Source organism: Lingula anatina, chromosome 1, assembly GCF_051362555.1.
Source record: "Lingula anatina isolate TDL-2025a chromosome 1, LinAna3.0, whole genome shotgun sequence".
NCBI classification, from domain to species: domain Eukaryota; kingdom Metazoa; phylum Brachiopoda; class Lingulata; order Lingulida; family Lingulidae; genus Lingula; species Lingula anatina.
The window spans coordinates 18,599,726-18,618,450 of record NC_141767.1 but is presented as its reverse complement, the minus strand read 5'-3'; the positions used below and the strand labels follow the sequence as shown (position 1 = coordinate 18,618,450).

Here is an 18,725-nt window from a genome sequence, read left to right as displayed (position 1 = left end):
TCAAATTTTCAAATGGTTTTTGATAATTATCTGAGTTCAGAGGCATTAAAATTTTATTTAATGCTAATAGGTGCATAACTTCCAAATTTGAGTATTTCCTAACAAAATAATCTTTATTTCCATTATAGTTATAAACATGTAATTTTGCTTGTAATAAGATCTACATGTTAAAATGTACAAATGCACAGACACTGCAGTAGTTCCCAGAAGAAAATTGTTTTGTAAAACCAAAACAAATAAATTATATATATATATATATATATAGATATAAATATATGCATTATTGTAAAGCATTAAGGACGGAACAGACATGAATATTTATATTCATACATTCAAATAAACTTCAACTGGATTTCACTAGCATAGCAGTAATATGTAAGCTCGATATTGCACATATCTTTATGAGCTGCTACATTTACTATACTTTAAGGAAAAGTGTGTGGAATATTCATTCCTATAATTCCTACTATTTATTCACAAACCCTGTACTAATAAATAAAGGCTAAGAGCCTTTTGAATAATGAAATTATAACTTGTTCAAAATTTTCATTCATTTTTTTTTTTTTTTCAAATATTTTCAGCAAGCAGAAATGAAAGATATGTGTTAAATATTCATTAGGTTTAATCGAAGAAAGAAAGTTGGGTATATTTAAGCGCGAGACAAATGTTGCTCAGTTGTTAGTTAGAACTAAATAACTTTTGGATACCACAATACTTTCCTGCCAAAATCGTACAGAGGGGCCCTTTACCAATAATTAACCACTGTTTTTGCAAATAACCCCAGTGATATTCTTAACAACCCCAACAAAAATTCAGATCTTAATAGCTCGCATGCAGTGTCAGATATGGGTCTTTTTATTAGCTGTATTTACCTGGCAACACTTATTTTATTTAAATCATTTCCTTGAATAAACAACCCATTCAAAGCCTAGGATAAGAAATCTTACTGCTAGTACATTTACATAGTAAAACTGAAAATTAAGCACTGGCATGATAATTTTTTGCACAACCACCAACCAATTTTTTTAATTACAACATGAATATTTCACTTGAAAGTGACTTAAAATGAGTAAATAATGGGTTTATTATGCTGATAAAAAGAGGTTTGATGGACAGCAGAACAATAGATTCAAGAATTGTACTTTGAGCAAATGCTTTAAATATACCATTACTTATACTACCATTGATATTTGAGAATGAATGCTAACTTGCAGGCATACTATGATAAAGACCAGATTTGTCTGAATATTCTCAATGCATATTCCTCTTTCAAAACCCTGAACTCTGCAACTGCACTGCCATTTCTATAACTTGAATTGATCTTCGCATTTGGCTACACTGATTCATATTCCTTTTGCCAGGCTAGGTACTTATCAGCCAAGGTTCTGGCCGATGGCTTAGTCCTTTCAAGAGCGGTTAAAACATCTTCTGTAACTACCTTGTCCAGTTTGACATGGAGTTCATCCCCTGAAAATTAAATAGACATTTGGGTTCAATCTGAGTGTAAAAAGACAAGACAATTTTTAGTAAAAATTATTGTATCAAAGACGTGTCAATCACATGAAAGGCACAGTATAAGCATTACACCAATGACTTTCTTAGCTCATTGATAATACCTTCTGTATGTTTTCAGAGGCATGTTTATCTTACTGGGTGATCTGTGTGTATGAAAACCAGAGAACTGTTTTAAGAACTATAAACATAAATATTCATGACCAAGATCTTAAACAAAGATGTAAATCAAATGAATGGCATAATTTTTAGGTTGATGCATGCATGAATTTTATACCTTCCGTATGGTTTTCCAAGGCATGAAATATTTTCCTGACGGGACGCATTGCAGCCTCTTTGCAAACTAACTTGATATCGGAGCCACTGTATCCTTCAGTTTTCTGTAATTTGAAATAAATAATTACATTTTAATCCAAGGTTTTTAATAATGCATACAACCTTGAAAAGTGATAAAAAAGCAATCTTGCATTCTTAATTTTATCTAAGATTAGGAATATATTAAAATAGAAATATATAAAACAATATTAACACCTATATATATTGCTGGATGAAAACAACATGAATTATATTCACATTAACATTATTCATAGTAAAATATAAAATATTATAACATGTTGGATTTACAACATAATATTTCACATATGTGTAATCCACAGATTTACAGCCTTGAGCTTCTTACACAATTACTTATAGAGTACTGAATATATGACTTATATGCCATTCCCATGGCATCATGCAAGTGTCACCACTTTTCCCATTCAGTGTAGAGTTATGCTGTTCAGACACCAGCTCGGTTGCAATAAAGGTGTATGATAAGGTTTAGAAAAACTAAACTGACTCCATTGGGACCTGGTTTCAGCATGGCCCAGGACTCACCTCTGCCAAACTGTCATAATCTAGTTCTGATAATAGTTCCAGTCCCTCACCAGCTGGGGTCACGACCTCTGGTAAATGATGGTGGAACATAGCTTTCCTTGCCTCTATTGTAGGAAGGTCAACTAATATCCTCTTTTCCAATCTCCTTAGCATTGCATGGTCTAGTTCCCTGAAATAGAGGCAAGACAGTGTATCATGGCTGCTTGAATTATATGCTTGTGTACCAACTTCAAAGTTTTCTTGACGATAAATTCCTTATCACAAATATCACTTACACTTAGTTATCAGTGTTTTACCTCATATGTATAACAATATAAACCCACCATGGTAAATTGGATGCTGCAAGCAAAAAGACTAGATCTTCTGTTTTTGCTAATCCATCCATTTGCACCAATATCTCTGTCTTCATCCTTCGACTACCTTCATGCTCCCTGAAAGGGAAAAAAATGATTTGGTGTAATATTGAGCATATTTTTATTTTTTTTTGCTGTATAAAGTTAAATAAAGTTGCAGCTAACCAATATTGAGTTTAGATATTATCTAAGGTGTCACATTTGTTTACCTTTTATTATTTAAATGTACCTTCAATGCTCATACTGTACCGGTAAATATATACTGTACTGCCAAGTAGAGCTGGTAATACCATCTCTTAAATAACACATTGTCATTTACAACACAAAGATGGTTTTAACAGAAGAGGAGAAATATTTAGAAGAAAAAAGTTGTACAAAAGAATACAATTTTGTAAAACTATTTCGGAAAGCTTTAAACTTTGTAACCTACCCTGACCCTGCTCCTCTAGTACTCATCAGAGACTCTAATTCATCTAGAAATATTGTGGATGGAGCATAGAACCTTGCTAGCTCAAACAATACCTAGAACAATAAACAGTACATATTTCGTCACTACTTTATAGCCGTCTTTGTAATCCTATTTTTTAATCATTTTATCCACAGTTACTTGGTCAGTTGCTGAAAAAAGTAGGCAGCAAATGATAGACTTGTGAAGATTCTTTTGTCTATAGCTATTTATATTAGTTTGATCTTATCATCCAATATTTCATCTGCTTGCAGTCAGATTTCATCAGGGAATGAGGTTGTGACAGGTATGACAACCTGTCACCCCCTATGGCTGCAAGCAGATGAAATATTGGATGGTAAGATCAAACTAATATAAATAGCTATAGACAAAAGAATCTTCACAAGTCTATTATAATAACATAGCTAATGAAACTGTTCTACAGCAAATGATAGGTTTTAATCAAATATTGAAAGACATTACCTACCCTGACTAATTTTTCTGAATCACCCCTCCACTTGCTGACTATACTTGAGGCAGAGATATTAAAGAATGTGGTCCCGCACTCAGTGGCAACTGCTTTGGCTAAAAGAGTTTTACCTGTGCCTGATAAAGAAAAGCCTTTTATTATGAGGAAAGAAAATCAATATAAAGTCGAGCCATTTCAAGTTTCAAAATTTTAGTCATTGACTTTGTTGACAAGATCCTAAAAGTGGACATGGGTACAATTGCAATAGAAAGTTATGATTATCCATCATAATGAATTAAACATGTTTTTTGTCTATTAATCATGTAGGGAATTCCTTGTTTTATTACATTCTTGATACCAAATAGGCATGCAGAGCCTGGGCTCATTTATATTAAAATGTTACCTGGAGGACCATATAAAAGAAGACCTTTCCAAGGTGATAGAATACCAGTGAACAATTGTGGATACTGAAAATACACAGATAATGAATATATATATACAACTTAAAATTTTTCTATGTATAATATTTACAAGTTTCATAATTTAAACTGATTTTCTCACTTTCTACCGATTCTAATCAATAAAAGGTAGGCATATGTAGATTTTTAAAATTATTTTTTATTCATGTAAATATATTCACCTTTATTGGATAAACTACAGCCTCTTTGACTAATCTCTTGGCTTCACCTAAACCAATAATATCATCCCACCTAACATTTGGATTACTGGAAAATATATCCTGGAAATAAAAGTATGATTGTAATTTGCAGAAAATGGCATTAACAAAAATGGAACAAACACTGCAAAAGCACACAACAGAAACATACAAAAACTAACTGCATTGAAATGAGTATCCACTAATAAAATAAGTACAATTAAAGATATACTGTTCAAGCTGATAAAACTAAACAGCAACTTGATGAAGTAAATAACTGTCTGACTTTGTCAATTTTTGGAGGGATAACTTGTTGATATACCTACCCTACTGATGACTTGAGCAAGTTCTCTCCACTCACTATTATACCCCATGTACCCACCCAAAGGTTTTAATAACCTGTCCTGAAATAGGAACAATGCAGTCAGTTAAAAATGCCAATCATAAAACCATCTATATGTACATAGTGTGGGCTTTAGTAATCAAACATAATTTTTCTAAATTATAATTGTGATTTAAAATAAAAGTTAAATCTCCATTTACTCTTTATGACATGTGCCCCATCAGGAAACAGAATGATACAGATGATTATATTTCACTTACCCCAAGATCCCCCCCATCCTCTGCATTTAATTTTGTTGCATCATTTATCATGGCACGGATGTCAATGATTTGTCCAAACTGAAATTTAAAATCAAATAAATAATACAAGAAAAAATACAGTGATTCAAATTCGCAATGGAATGTAAATCAAGTGAGGAATTTGAATCTTATAAAAAGTTATATTTATCATTAACCAGTAATTATTTTATTGTAGTTTTTTTCTCTTGGAGTGACAACATTATCTTTCTTAAGAATGCTGTTTGATCAGCAAATACTTTAACATACAAGGCACAAGGGCTTGCTTTTGTTGAAACCTCAGTTACGGAAATTTTAACTATTAACTAACTTTAGGCTTGGCTTTTTCTGGCTGTTGTCCTTGCTGTGAGATATCTGTTGCACTGTTGCTACCCTGTACACAAAGACCTTTCAGACCCATTGCCAGTTGGTCAGAGTCTTGTCCATTTGTACTGGATCCATTGACCTGAACATATATACAATAGACTTATGTATAGTACCAAGATTTCATGGGACATTTTACAATACATTTGTGATTGAAGTTATTAAGAAATCAGCATATCACTCTCAAATGATTCAATGGATCCACTTCCATAAATTCCTTACATATATATATAAAAAAAAAAGATTATAGATTGTCCACTTGCAATCATTAGACAACTTGAGATCAGAACTTTCAAAACCACTAATTAATAATGACAAGAGCAGGATCTAGCCAAACCTGTTTTCTTGGAGGAGCTTGTGGTGGTTTTCTAATAGCACCAGACTTGGGTCTCATTCCTGCATTTGGAGGACTATTTGGCCGACTATTTTGTGGAATGCGTGGAAGAGCAGGTGTACTGTTGCTTTTACCATGTAATCTGAAACATTGTAATAATAATAAAAAAAATAACAACAATAACGATAATAATAATAACATATTAACGTACAAGTAGCATTTTAAATCTGTCAAATTGTTCAATATGATTTATAATTTTAAAAAATTAAATTATAAATAGCCACAACACCACATATCAAAAAATAGCATGTAAGTCTTGAGAAAAAAAAAAAAAAAAAAAAAAAAAAATATATATATATATATATATATATATATATATATATATATATATATAATTTATTTATTATTATTATTATTATGAAACTTACAGTTTATCAAGAAAAAAATTGGTTTTAATCAATTTTTCTAGAAAAACTTAAAGATAAAACTATTTTTGTTACTGTTTCCATCTGTTTAAAACAACTTGAATACAAATTTATTTTCGGATCTATTTTTCAATATCAGCTAGCCTGATCAAAATTCTTTGCCCCTGAAAATATGGGCATGCTAATCCAGTTTACATTTATAAAGCATGTCTATGACAATATGATGTTTATCAATTACAGCTTAATTTTGACACAAAAAATCTTTTACATAAAATGTGGTACAATAATATAGAATGATCTAAATTATAATTTGCATTAAATGGTTTATGCACCCTTTCAGTTTTGTAGCCCTAGTTTTTCTGTCTCTGTCATTTTCAGGAGCTGCAACAGAAATAATTGCTCATTCATTACATAAAGAACATTTTCACAGGTTAGGTATCTTTAATGACAGTATTCAAGAAGGCTTTAAAGAAAAAAATATCACTTCCTTACAATCCAACTCTAAGCCAATGCCTTTGTTATGTTTATGGATTGTTTTATAAGGGCATATTGTAAATTATAGTTTCATTTAAGGTAGCATCACCTTAAGGAAAACTCTAAAAAGTTTGATACAATATATCAATATTTACAGGTAAAAAGTACCTACCGCTTTGTGTCAATTTCTTGGTTATTTTAGGATATTTTCCCAATTTCACAAAGTAATAAGATTCATATTCCATAAGAATAGTTGCCAAGTCAACATTATCACAAACTTCATGTCTCTTCAAATCTATGTTAGTCTCCTTGGACAGCGTGTCTGCAGATTCTAGGTACCTGACCAAAAAAAAAAAATTAATTAAAATCAAGTGTGTGTGACATTTTAACATTGTGCAATATAAATCTGAAGATAGATCATTGATTTTTTTCTCAAAATTTCAGTCAACATCAATGAGATGGGTTTTGTCTGTATTTTTAGTATTTCAATAGTAAGTATAGTATAAGACCCCATGGATTAGTTTGCTTTCATTTCTTATTATTTAATAAGTTGTGCTTTACATACCCTTCCTCTGTAAGATAGTGAAGTACAAGAATCAGCAGATTTTTCTTTCTAGTTTCATTCCTAAGCTCGTCCTGAAGCAGAAGTTGGAACAATGATTTACTACATTATATCACTACTAAAAATTAAATATATGAAAACTCAATCATTATTTAAAGTATATTTGTACAGTATTTTCTAGTTGGCTGTCTATTACTAAAAAAAGACCCTTTTTATATTTTACTATTACATAAAGATATGCCAACATCTTTTTTTCCTGAAGTTATACTAGTATTTCACTATCAATTTTCTTTATGTCAGATAAACAGAGTCTGGGGGAAATCTTGAGTACACTACGGTCTATTTGCCCCGTCTATTTAACACGTACACAATCAGATCACATTTTAGTTTATATGTGAGGGCTCCCCTTCGACTCGAAATTTGCTTACGCATTATTCTCAATTCAGTAGTATTTGGACAATTCATTTAGCATTACTATTAGTGCTACTACTATCAGTACTGTACTCGTTGCATTTGTAGTGAGGCGATAATTTACAATTTTAGTTTAATTACCAAGCAGACGAACAAAGCTATATGTTTCGGATTTAAGATGTTAGCATTAACATATTGTTGTCAATATATATATTGTCTACCCACCGCTTCTCTGGCCTGGTTAGCAGACCGTATCATTTGATAACTTAATTCCGTCATGACAGTAGGACACATACTGTCGAAAAGCGGTGTACTTCGGCACGTCATGATTGTCCATTTGCTACGTCCGCGCAACAAAATAGCTCGAGAAGGGCGACTCATTGAAAATGAGTACGTTGCGCGTAAATCTATATTGCAAAAAATCTACTGTGGCTTGAACTTTTATATTTTAGAAAGTGAATAAGCATTTGTTCTTCTGTCGAAAAAGAGCATAGTTTTACCAATAAACCGTCAAGTAATCTTACCACCGCGTACTGAATACAGAGGACGGAATTTTTTACAGAACCAAAAACGCATATGTCTAGGGAGGGACTATAATGCGAGAAATTTGTTTACAAATATAAAATTCGCTTAAATTGCGAAAAAAGATTGCTAAAGTATAAAGGTTTTCAATTTTTAAAGGAAAATCCCGCACACTCTTTGGTTTGTCAGTCTCGACCGAAAATCTGGGAAGTTGTCAAAATAAGCGGAAATTTACTCCCGCGCAAAACCATCGAATATAATACCCATTTTTGCCGTCTTTCAAGCAAATAAACACCTTTATTCACTCTAAAAAGTTTCAAACTAACCTCAAATTTCACATAAGGTGCTGTGATCCACACTTTTCTCCTAAGCAGCAGACTACTGACCTTGAACTGGTTTGATTCGTAAATATCATGTGACAGAAGTCATGTGACATGCGGATTGGGCCTTCAAATTATGCATTTCTTAAGTCCAGTGTGATCACAAATAAGGTTTTCGGTTTATTAGGGCAATGATTGCATGAAATAATAAAAATACAACTTAAATTTAATGCCGAAGAACCAATTTTGCCTCTCGTTTTGCGGGAGTTTGTCTGACCTATTTTCATTGGAAATCCCGCAATTTTATCACGAGGGTGGACAGGTGGAGTGAATTGTGCGGCCAGTTTTGAATTGCACCAAAACTTGCGGAAATTTGTGACCCACACATGTAAACTATATATGAAGATTATAATGAGGTAGGTATAGATTTTCAACAGAATTCAGAAGTTAAACTTTATACGAAAAAAGTGTATGCCTTCCCCCCAACTTCAAGATCATGTACGGTATATAGTACATTCGGATATGCCCAAGTTGTAAGTTATAGTATACAATGTATCATACATGTAGTTTTGTTAATAGGGGGTGTTGTTCATTCTGCACTGTGTGACCTACCCTGAATCATTTACATCAGTTTAGTCAACAGATTTACTTAATAACGATACGAAAGCAGTTTACCAGCGCGAGCACCTGCCAAGATTCATTTGATAAGTATACGGGGTACATGTTTAATCTTCAATTATACACTTCTAATTGTTATACAGCTATATCTCAAAGTACATTCCACAATGCAAATCTACAGTAAAAAAATTTTGAGCATCATCATGTTAGTTCCCAGGAAAGCATTATTATGTAGTTCATGATAAACTTTGTTGTAACGGCCGTGCCTTATGTACCCCCGGTACCATTAACTATGTTGTGCTCGGCTGTGGTCTTCTGTATAAGTTTTGATACATGTTCTCAATTTATGTAAATGAAAATGTTTATCTTTAACCATGGTCTCTAATAATTTATGTTGTAGTGGTATTTTTTCATTGCAGGTGAAAATGAAGAGTTTCATGCAAGTAACAGGGAAAGTGGGTTCTACATAATGTGAAAGTGATCATGATGATATCAATTAAGCAACCTTTGTTTATGCATTTATTTCTATACCTCTATTGATAGAGATATGAAAGATATATTTACTGAGTATTTGGACAGATCTAAAGCAACTAAAGGCATAGACTTGATAGTCACTGTATTTTTCAATAAAAGTTGATAATTGCAGAAAACCAATAGCCCATGGTTTACCACTTAATTGTTGGCTTATAATATTCAAACAGAAAGACAGCAAAGGAATGGAAAATGAAAAAGAAAAAGAAAAGAAGGGAAACAGACATTTTGCAGTTTAGTATACATTAATCATGTCCTCTCTAAGAATTCATGATTTTGTAAAAAAAAAAAAAAGCATGCAAAATTATAATTTTGTGATTAATGTTGAAAATGACACTGCCAGATAAAATTGTTCAACATGTTTCAGTATGTTGTATATGTTGAATAAAGGATTTTAAAGAAAAATATGCTTTTTAAAAATACTTATCTGCCAATTGAAATGAGGAAAACAATCCACTTATCTTATCAATGTCACATAAAACACAGATAACATTTAGAAATACATATATTAGCCAATTTAAGCTTGCACATTTACCACTGAAAATTTTGACCAGCTCCTAAGATGTTGTTTTTGTACAAATATCAGTCGTAACATCGTAAAATGGAATTGGGACTAAACCTCATAAAGACAGCAACATGTATCAACGTAAAAATAGAATTACTGACCATATTTAACACAAGTATTCGCCAAAGTGCAAATAGGCGAAAATGTAAACAAACATTCAGTTGGGCTCGTCTTGGCCGATGCATGACGTCAAATCCTGAATTTTACACCATCTTCCTACGAAAACAGCTGAGGCATTTGTTTACAAGGATAGATTTGAATAAAAATTTAGCCACACAATTTTGACTTTTAAACACATTATACAGGCTCTGGAATTTCCCGCACACTCTCTAGTTTGCAAATTATAAGGAAAGTTACGATGTTGCCAAGGAAAAATGTCACCGCGACGTGTGAGTTTGGCGAACATAAACTCGGTCAAATCAAACATTTCAAAATAAAATATTACATGGGTATGAAGCTTAAATACCCAATTAATATAACATCTGATTGGAAGTATTAGATATTTACTTCTGCAGATAATATTGACATTTTTCGGTCAAATTTCCACTGTTTCACAAAACGAACGCGACGTAACGTAATGGCGCGTGAAAAAACGACGTAAAAACCCTACGCCGTGACAGTATGTGTCCTACTGTGATGACGGTTGTTTACGGTCGTGAAGACGAGCTAATATGGCGATTCATTCCCAACATGCAACAGTAATTGCGATAGGTGAGCAAAAGTTGACCTCGATAAACTGATCCTGCAGAGCTTGGAAAATGTTTGGATTTTGTGTTTGTTTGGGCGTTTTCTCGTATATCTAATAACGAACAAATAACTAGAACAGAGTGTTTTAATATTGCGTAATCCAAAGGAGGACCCCCTGCACCTTATGTCTATTTGATATTCGAAAGGGAAATGTGAGTACTTGACGAGGTAAGTCTTAAAAAGGGAGCTGTCTGCATATTATTACATTACTTTCTGCCTACATTGCAATTGGCTTCAGTTGTTTAGGTGTTAATCACCAATTTAACGAAGTAACACAATGAATTTAAGCCTGGACAGCACTGCATGTGCAGTATTCAGAGGTCTAATGAGAATTCGCATAAAGTGGACATACTTCTACTTACACTGATTTTCTAATATCAATTAAGTTTGAATTAGCAAGCCTAATATTGCTTAATAAATTATTTGATGTAAATTATTTCAGATAAAGTCTCATGCACTGGTTCAATCATTCAGTGTGAAAGTGTGACACTTTCAATACCTGGATTCTTATTTTGAAAAGTGCAGTCAACCAATCTGCATGATGAAGAATGACGACAGAGATCATAAGAGACATCAGTGCAATAAGGAATTAGCATCAACAAAAGCACCATTCAAAAAGGCAAAATATGCCTGGCAAATAAAAAGGACATCTTCAGAAAGTACCTCCATGTGTGAAACTAATGATGTCATGAATGTTGATGATACAATACAGAGAGCCAACCATGACAATGTTTTAAGTGACCCTGCCAGCAGAAGGTCAGACATGTTGGCAAATCCCCATCCTGCAATACGGACTGCTACCTCATCTGAAAAAAATATGCAGTTATCAGAAGAAAACTGCAGAGAACATAATGACTCGATTAAACAGAAAACAAACATAAACTGTCAGCCAGATGAATCCAAGGCAGAGTGCAAAAATTCTGAGTGTCTGAGTTTTATTGAAGATTCCATATCCAACAGCATTTGTAATGACCTAAAGCAAACGATTGATAAGGCAGATGGAAGAAAGTTAGATACACAGGAACCAGCTGTAGAAATTATTGGTAGTTGTACAACAGAGACCCAGATTATAGAAATACACGATCTCCATTCACTACCCCCAACATCTTCAAATGTATTGGAAGATTGCAGAATTATAGAGAGAGTGTTATTACGCAAATGGCAAAACATGCACTGCAGTAAAGCACTGATTGAAAATGCTATTAATAAGTCACTTGAAGAGATGGGTGCAACTCCTGAGTCAAGTCATGATGAACAACATGCTGAAGAAGCAGGTATTTTAACTGCTATTCAAAGACAAGGACTGACAACAGCCAGGCCTGCATTAACTGCAGAACAACGTCAGAGAATTATGCCCATGTTGGATAGCCTTACACAGGCTACTGAAAACATACTGACCAACAGAGCATATGCTTACTCTGCACTGAATGATGAGCAGAATATTTCGTATTCCACAAGTCGGCATACAGAGACAGCAGCTGGTGTTGGGGATACTGATGATACTTCATCGGTGGAAGAATCTCACTTCATGGGCCATATGCGAAGTGGCAATGGTAGTAGAAGTGACTGTGACACAAACTCTGTACAAAATGCTGGTACCGAAGCTGTGGAAAGCGTAAGCTCTGAAGAGGAAGATTCTCAAAATTTGAATTTGGTTTCTAGTGTACCTTTTCAAACACGTTACAGCTGTGAGGATGATGTTTGCTTGAATATTGTGCAAGGGGAAGAAGTTCCACAATCTCCTAGTCATTTTATGGATGCTGCAGTTCTCATGGCAATTGACCAGCAAGGCCTGACATTACAGAACTATAGTGATGATAATTATCAGTAGGATTATTGGCAGCAGTTTTAACTGTAAAGTGTTCAGTCACTTACTGTTTCTACTTTTTGAAATGGTTAGCACATGCGAGAAGGGTGTACATTGGAACTGTAATGACCTATATCTGGGGAACTGTAATGACCTATATCTGGAACTTTTACAGGCAAAAGTAACAAAAATATTGTCTTTGAATTAAAGACTGGGTTTCCATACCTAGATTGATCTAACATAATTGACCCATCTCCAAGGCCTTTCTCGCTAAGTTGCTTTCAGCTTAAGTGGCTTAGATGTCTGGCATACCTACTGAAGCTGCATAATGATAATTAATTACCCCCTAGCAGCTTCAGTAGGCGTGACAGACATCTTAACCACTTAACTTGATTGCAATTTTACAAGATTCCCCTTGGAGATAGATTGATCCACAATTAGTACGATACGGTCTGGGAATAGACCCTAATACTGTAAATATCTTTATGGCATGGACTGAAAACTATGCTGTTTTTCAATAAATGTCAATAGAGTATGAATTATGTTGTCATGATTTTATAAAGTGTTTTTTTTTTTATTTTCAATAATCATAGTATAAAATCATAGTATCACGCTTGAAAATATGTAAAATAAATATTTTCAAAACTATGACAGATCTTGAAAGCTTTATGAAGTTTTGCTGAATTTTGTAATCAGTTTCTGTTCTGTGATTATAAATGCTGCACAGCAGCAACATTTGAAGCACTAAGTACTAGTATTTTATTTTTCCCATAAACTAACCATTGTCCAAAAGGACAACTGCCAGTGAGAAGTCCATAAAATTTGGGAAAACAACAGGCATTCTAACATTAACCAGCACCTTTTTCACACAATTAAATGAGCAAGAAAAGGTCATCAGATACATCTTATTGTAACTCTGAACATCTCTGGTAAAAATCATAGGGAATCCCATGCTGAAGATGGCTTGGCTGCAGTTGTGACAGTCGGCAGTGGGTGTTCGCAGCTTTCTGTGGAGTTCCTTTGGAAGATCATTGACACCAATGCCTGTGAAAGAATTAAAATCATAAAAAATCTCTAGAATTTCATTTTAGTTAATAATCAGTTTAATCATGCCTGAACATTCTGAAGTTTTAACATTCATGTTACATGGCTAAAACTGAGGATGTTACACACACACACACACACACACACACACACACACACACACACAGTAAACAAGGAAATTTCAAAATGATGCCTTACCTTCACATTTAACGGAGCTAAACAGTACTCTCATGCTCATTTCAAGCAGGCTGACAATTTTATTTGTGCTGTCTCCAACTGCATGGATATCTTGTGGTAAGAAAACAGTCTTGATCTCCGTTTCTGAGTGGGGTATAGTCAGGTGAGGACGGGGTATTGATGGATGGACAGAAAAGTTCCTCCTGCTACAACTGAAATGAATACAGACAAATTGAATGTTAAATTTAATGTAAATTTCTATTAAACATTTTGCACTTACAGACAGGCTATTGAAAGTTTTACATAAATTTGTTTCTCAGTAAGAAATGATGGCAATATTGAAGTAGGAGTGTCAAGACTACAAAGTCCATAAAATATTGCCTGTACCCATTAAATCCAATCTGCTTGTTGATAAGGTTCCATGGCAGACAGTGCAAGTAAGGGTTGTTATCAAAATACACATTTTTCAGCGAATCGATATTTCCTAAACCTGAAAGTATATCATAATTTATATTTTGAGAATCAAAAGTGGGCACAAAATAAAAAAATATTAAGTACAAAATAAATAATTCACAGAATCTTTTTAAATCATCCTAATAGTAGACTAGTAGTATATTATATAATATTTAAATTTCAAATCTATAAACTTTGAAGGCAAGTATGGCAAGTTGAATGTAAGTGACAGTTTTTATTACCTGGAGGGATGCATAACAAGCAATTGCCAGAGGCTGAGAGTTCTTCCAAGTGGTGCAGATGGCAGATCTCATTTGGTAAATATGATAGTCTGTTTTTATCCAGCATTAACATCTGTAGGTTTTGGCACTGTCCTATCTCTTCTGGAAGGTGTTGGAGCCTGTTACTCATAACATCTAGGGTAGACAAGTGCCGCAGGCTGAATAACTCTGGGAATAGATAGTCAATATATTTAGGGTCAGAGAGGCAGGTCAAAAAGACAACCATTGTGATATAAAACCAGAACACATGGTGCTTAACACAAAATTATTGTTGGTGACAATACAATAAACCAGTGAATATGGACATTTGTTTAGGTACCTGAACAACAATTGCAAAAAAAAAAAAACTACCATTTAGACCTTTTAAAGGCAAAAATCTAACAATTGGCAAAAAAATCACAAGCATACTTGTTACATTACCATTGTTAGTGTTTCTGCAAATATATCTATTTATCTCTACTTGAAACAATAACAATAAAAATAAAGCAAAGTTGTCATTTGTGTAGTACCACCTTTTGGCAGTATGGAAAGTTCATTGTTGGCTAAATGCAGTGTTGTTAGCTGTGACAGGCATCCAATACTGACTGGGACAGAGGTCAAGTGGTTACAGCTCACATTCAACGACTGAAGACTAACCAGATCCCCAACACCTATAAGAATAAATAATCAAGATAAAACTAGTATTCACTGATCATTTATAAAATCTCTTAAAAACTATAATTGCACCCTTCCATAGAAGCCATGACAAATATCTGCAATTTTTTATCCTTTAAAAGTAACATATAGTATTACTTACCATTAGGGAGTTCATTAAGTTCATTGGAATGCAAGTACCTGTCACAAATTAAAAGTGAATAAAATTAGTTTTCCCCCAATATTTCTGTATTGATATAAATCATATTGAAACTTATCGATGCATGGATTAAATCAAGGAGTTATAACTCCTTGATTAAATTAATCCAATCTTGCCATTTTTCAGAAAGGTCAACATGAAGGTCACTTTCATTTTAAACCACGTTCTATCTATCTATATTCAAGGAGTGAAGTAGTGTTTCAAAATGCATTATTTATCAAGTGTGTTATGTATTACATATAATACATGTATTACTTAAGAATTAATACTTACAATTCTATCAAACTGCTCAATTTTCCAATATCTTCAGGCTGTTAAAATAATGAAGTAAATCAACACTGTTAAACCGGTAATCTAGGAATACAACAGTACAAAACAGTCAAAAACTAGGACATTTTAAAACAAATACTTTAATAGGTGGACCAGCATTGAAATCTTGCACAATTTTCATGTAATTCCAAACAAGATATCATAAATAAGAGAAAATGTTCATTTGCATGGAATTGAAACAGATATTTATTTAGCACATCAGTATAACCCAGTTGGCCATAAGCTAATGGTGAGAAAAAAGTCCAGCTTATGCTAAATAAATATAATTATTTTAAAGATAAATGAGATCCAGAAATTATTTTTTCTTAAAAGAAAGGTTTTCCCCTTCATTAGGAGTGTTTTATTGCATGAATATATATAAAGACAAACAAACAAAATTATATTTTCATACAGGGCTATGATACATACAGAGCTAATGAAACTGTTCTCTCAAACAAAATTATGGCATTTTCTTTCCACAATGTTGTGTACATCATGTAGAAGTTAGGAAGCATGCTGAAAAGGGTTCTTTCTTGTAAATCGCAAAACAGATAAATGTTCTGGTCCAGATTTCCTTGACAACACTACATTCATTATAAAGCCATTTTCTTCCATTATAGACTGTATTTCATCAATGTCATTTTCTTTTATAACAACCAGGTAAAACACACCGCATTTTGACAACAACAGGGGAACCTGTGGGAAAAATCTGTCCATCACTTCCCGTCCCCTCTCTCCCCCTGCCCATGATGCTTCAATTCCAGAACTTCCCACCTCTTCTGGTGGTGTTACCACATATGGTGGGTTGAAAATTAATATGTCAACATTGCCCTGAAATCTGTACAGTAATGCTGAAGCTAGATCTGTCAGGACAGGGTTCAAATCAACATTGTTTTGTCTAGCAGTTCTTAGTGTCACAGCAGTGGCCTTGGGATTCACATCACTACAGACATGAAACACTTTCATTTTCAGTATCTGTGCCAGGAAAGTACTGACAATACCAGAGCCACATCCAACTTCTAAAGATACACTTGGGTTTAGCATTGTTATGATTTCTATGTCTTTCTCCAGTGCATCCATAAGTAGAAATGTGTCCTCGGCTGGCTCATAGATGTGGTCATAGTCATTGGCATTTAGATGAGAAATATCAGGAGTTGGGAAATGTGAAAATTTCTCCATTGGTCCATTTGTTTGATTCATGAATATGAATAGTTGGAAAGGGTTCACATCTCATGCAGTATGCTGAAGCAAAGAAAAGAGATTCTCAGGTCACTTAATTTAGGCAAAAAAATGTGTCTACAATTTAGTTTCAAAGGATAACAACAGCAACAAGAAAATTTGTTTTAAGAATAATTACTTTGAGATTTGGTCTCTTTTCTTTGCTTTACTTGCTTTTATGACAATGAATATTTAACTTTGAAGCAAAATAAGACAAATGCAATTATATTAAACTCCTTTCATTATGTTTTATGATAACATTTATGTGACAATCAATTGAACTACTTACCAGCTTTTTTATAACATTTCTTTTCAAATACAGTCTTTGTAACTGCCTTAAGTCTTGACATTGAAGAAGGCAGCTTGGTAATTCTGTCAGACCTTTATAATTCAGCTGCAGTATGGTGTTGTTGTTTTTCTGTGCATCCAGCAACTCTGGGATTTCATCCATTGACATTCTGCTACATCTCTGTAATAAAAGATTTAAGTGACAAATTTCTTTCACCCAGCACTGATGAATCTCTTTCAACTTCGTTTCAACAAGGAGTTATAACAGATAACTCCTTGGTTTCAAGGCTCCAGTACAAAATGAATACTACCATGAATTTGTATTTATTTTTAAATAAGAAGAGACCAAAAGTGTTTTCAAACACTTTGGACCAAGAAAACTTGTGCATTTACCTAAAAGACTAACGCATGACATAAATAACTGATTAAATCGAACATCAAGTATCTGATGGAGTCACAGTGACCGTTACACGATGAGCTGGTTTTTCAAGACTCAAATCAAGTCCTTGTACTTTGTAGGTAGGTATATCAGAAAAATTTTCAAACTGATCAGAAAATTAAAATACTTATATCATCTGAAAGGTAATGCAAAAACCGGATGAAATCATTTGGAATTTTTTAAATATTCCTACAAGCAACAAAGATATTGAAGTTTTTTAACTGCAAAAATCCACCAAAAGTGTCCACACTTCTCAGCTCAAAACCTGTGCCCACTGACCAGCAATGATCACTCAGGCGCAGCAGAGCACCCTGTGTGTCTTTGTGTGCTCAGCCTATTGTCTGGCTCACATAGCCTGTGACTAATCAGGGCAGAGCTATTTCCCTGTGGTAATTTTCACATCATGTAATATTGCGGATTAAATTAACTATACTTCGCAACCTTCAAATTTCATGATTTTTCTACATAATATAGCAAATTTCATAAACTTTGCTGGATATAAATTTCAAAAAGATGATACCAGCACTTACCTGAAATTTTTTAGCATTTTGTAGAGGCAAAACTTAAAACAAGCAGAACCGAAACTTGTCAAAGACTGCAACATGGGAAAATCATGTGACCGGATTTTACTCTTTGATTTACAACTTATTTAGTTAATGGCTTGTATTAGTTTTTTTACGCAGCGCTAAAAGAGAGATTTAAAAAAGGGGTTCCATAGGCAAACTGTCAGCAGGCCGACTTCAGTTTAACACTTCACTGCCCGTGGACAGTTACGACTGTAGCGCCCCTAGCGGATTGTGATCTACCTATTGTAGGGGGACACAGTCATATTTTTGTTAGGGCATATTTACTAGACCACCACGTATATTGTTAGCTTTGCTTTGAACAATTCTTCCCAAAATAATGGGCTTTTAAGCACAATCTTAGATTCATACCACCGTGCACTACGTAGCTGCACGAACATACCCCTTCTGAGAACTGCTTCTGCCTGCAAAGAGCGTGTGTTAACTTGCTGCGGGATTAAATTCCCTCCAT

The 18,725-nt window shown here is 33.7% G+C and overlaps 3 protein-coding genes across 6 annotated transcripts; 1 reads left to right on the top strand and 2 right to left on the bottom strand.

Moving 5' to 3' along the window:
* Positions 1–92: 92 nt before the first annotated feature.
* Positions 93–10,761, bottom strand: LOC106150992 (katanin p60 ATPase-containing subunit A-like 2). Of its 2 annotated transcripts, XM_087018789.1 has the most exons (17): positions 10,712–10,761; positions 7,744–7,799; positions 7,111–7,181; positions 6,718–6,884; positions 6,404–6,452; positions 5,650–5,788; positions 5,260–5,394; positions 4,914–4,991; positions 4,637–4,714; positions 4,296–4,394; positions 4,059–4,122; positions 3,674–3,792; positions 3,172–3,263; positions 2,712–2,819; positions 2,389–2,557; positions 1,790–1,892; positions 93–1,467 (listed from the first exon to the last, which is right to left on the bottom strand). In XM_087018789.1, the coding sequence occupies exons 2-17, from the start codon at positions 7,795–7,797 to the stop codon at positions 1,334–1,336; spliced, it is 1,659 nt and encodes a 552-aa protein (XP_086874915.1). In that variant the 5' UTR covers positions 7,798–7,799; positions 10,712–10,761; the 3' UTR covers positions 93–1,333. The 2 variants fall into 2 exon arrangements, with proteins under 2 accessions (XP_086874915.1, XP_013379501.2); XM_013524047.3 differs by lacking the exon at positions 10,712–10,761 and having other exon boundaries at positions 7,744–7,818.
* Positions 10,762–10,783: 22 nt separating this feature from the next.
* Positions 10,784–12,775, top strand: LOC106150994 (uncharacterized). 2 transcript variants are annotated; one of them, XM_013524050.3, is made up of 2 exons: positions 10,784–10,973; positions 11,264–12,775. In XM_013524050.3, the coding sequence occupies exon 2, from the start codon at positions 11,360–11,362 to the stop codon at positions 12,650–12,652; it is 1,293 nt and encodes a 430-aa protein (XP_013379504.2). In that variant the 5' UTR covers positions 10,784–10,973; positions 11,264–11,359; the 3' UTR covers positions 12,653–12,775. The 2 variants fall into 2 exon arrangements, with proteins under 2 accessions (XP_013379504.2, XP_013379503.2); XM_013524049.3 differs by having other exon boundaries at positions 10,784–10,989.
* A 100-nt stretch (positions 12,776–12,875) lies between these two features.
* Positions 12,876–18,717, bottom strand: LOC106150972 (uncharacterized). Of its 2 annotated transcripts, none has more exons than XM_013524019.3 (9): positions 18,657–18,717; positions 17,253–17,432; positions 15,710–15,747; positions 15,380–15,417; positions 15,096–15,233; positions 14,545–14,751; positions 14,237–14,339; positions 13,871–14,061; positions 12,876–13,672 (listed from the first exon to the last, which is right to left on the bottom strand). In XM_013524019.3, the coding sequence occupies exons 2-9, from the start codon at positions 17,418–17,420 to the stop codon at positions 13,404–13,406; spliced, it is 1,152 nt and encodes a 383-aa protein (XP_013379473.2). In that variant the 5' UTR covers positions 17,421–17,432; positions 18,657–18,717; the 3' UTR covers positions 12,876–13,403. The 2 variants fall into 2 exon arrangements, with proteins under 2 accessions (XP_013379473.2, XP_086874968.1); XM_087018842.1 differs by having other exon boundaries at positions 18,626–18,679.
* Positions 18,718–18,725: the final 8 nt, after the last annotated feature.

Excerpts from the sequence above, each read along its gene's own strand:
- LOC106150972 (XM_013524019.3), bottom strand. The coding sequence starts at position 17,420 with ATGTCAATGGATGAAATCCCAGAGTTGCTGGATGCACAGAAAAACAAC. Across the intron at positions 15,418-15,709 it reads TTGAGCAGTTTGATAGAATT|GTACTTGCATTCCAATGAAC; the intron begins GTAAGTATTAAT and ends AATTTGTGACAG. Across the intron at positions 14,340-14,544 it reads CTTGTTATGCATCCCTCCAG|GTTTAGGAAATATCGATTCG; the intron begins GTAATAAAAACT and ends ATATACTTTCAG.
- LOC106150992 (XM_013524047.3), bottom strand. The coding sequence starts at position 7,812 with ATGTGTCCTACTGTCATGACGGAATTAAGTTATCAAATGATACGGTCT. Across the intron at positions 5,395-5,649 it reads AAGCTCCTCCAAGAAAACAG|GTCAATGGATCCAGTACAAA; the intron begins GTTTGGCTAGAT and ends ATATATGTTCAG. Across the intron at positions 2,820-3,171 it reads ACTAGAGGAGCAGGGTCAGG|GGAGCATGAAGGTAGTCGAA; the intron begins GTAGGTTACAAA and ends TTTCCCTTTCAG.
- LOC106150994 (XM_013524050.3), top strand. The coding sequence starts at position 11,360 with ATGATGAAGAATGACGACAGAGATCATAAGAGACATCAGTGCAATAAG.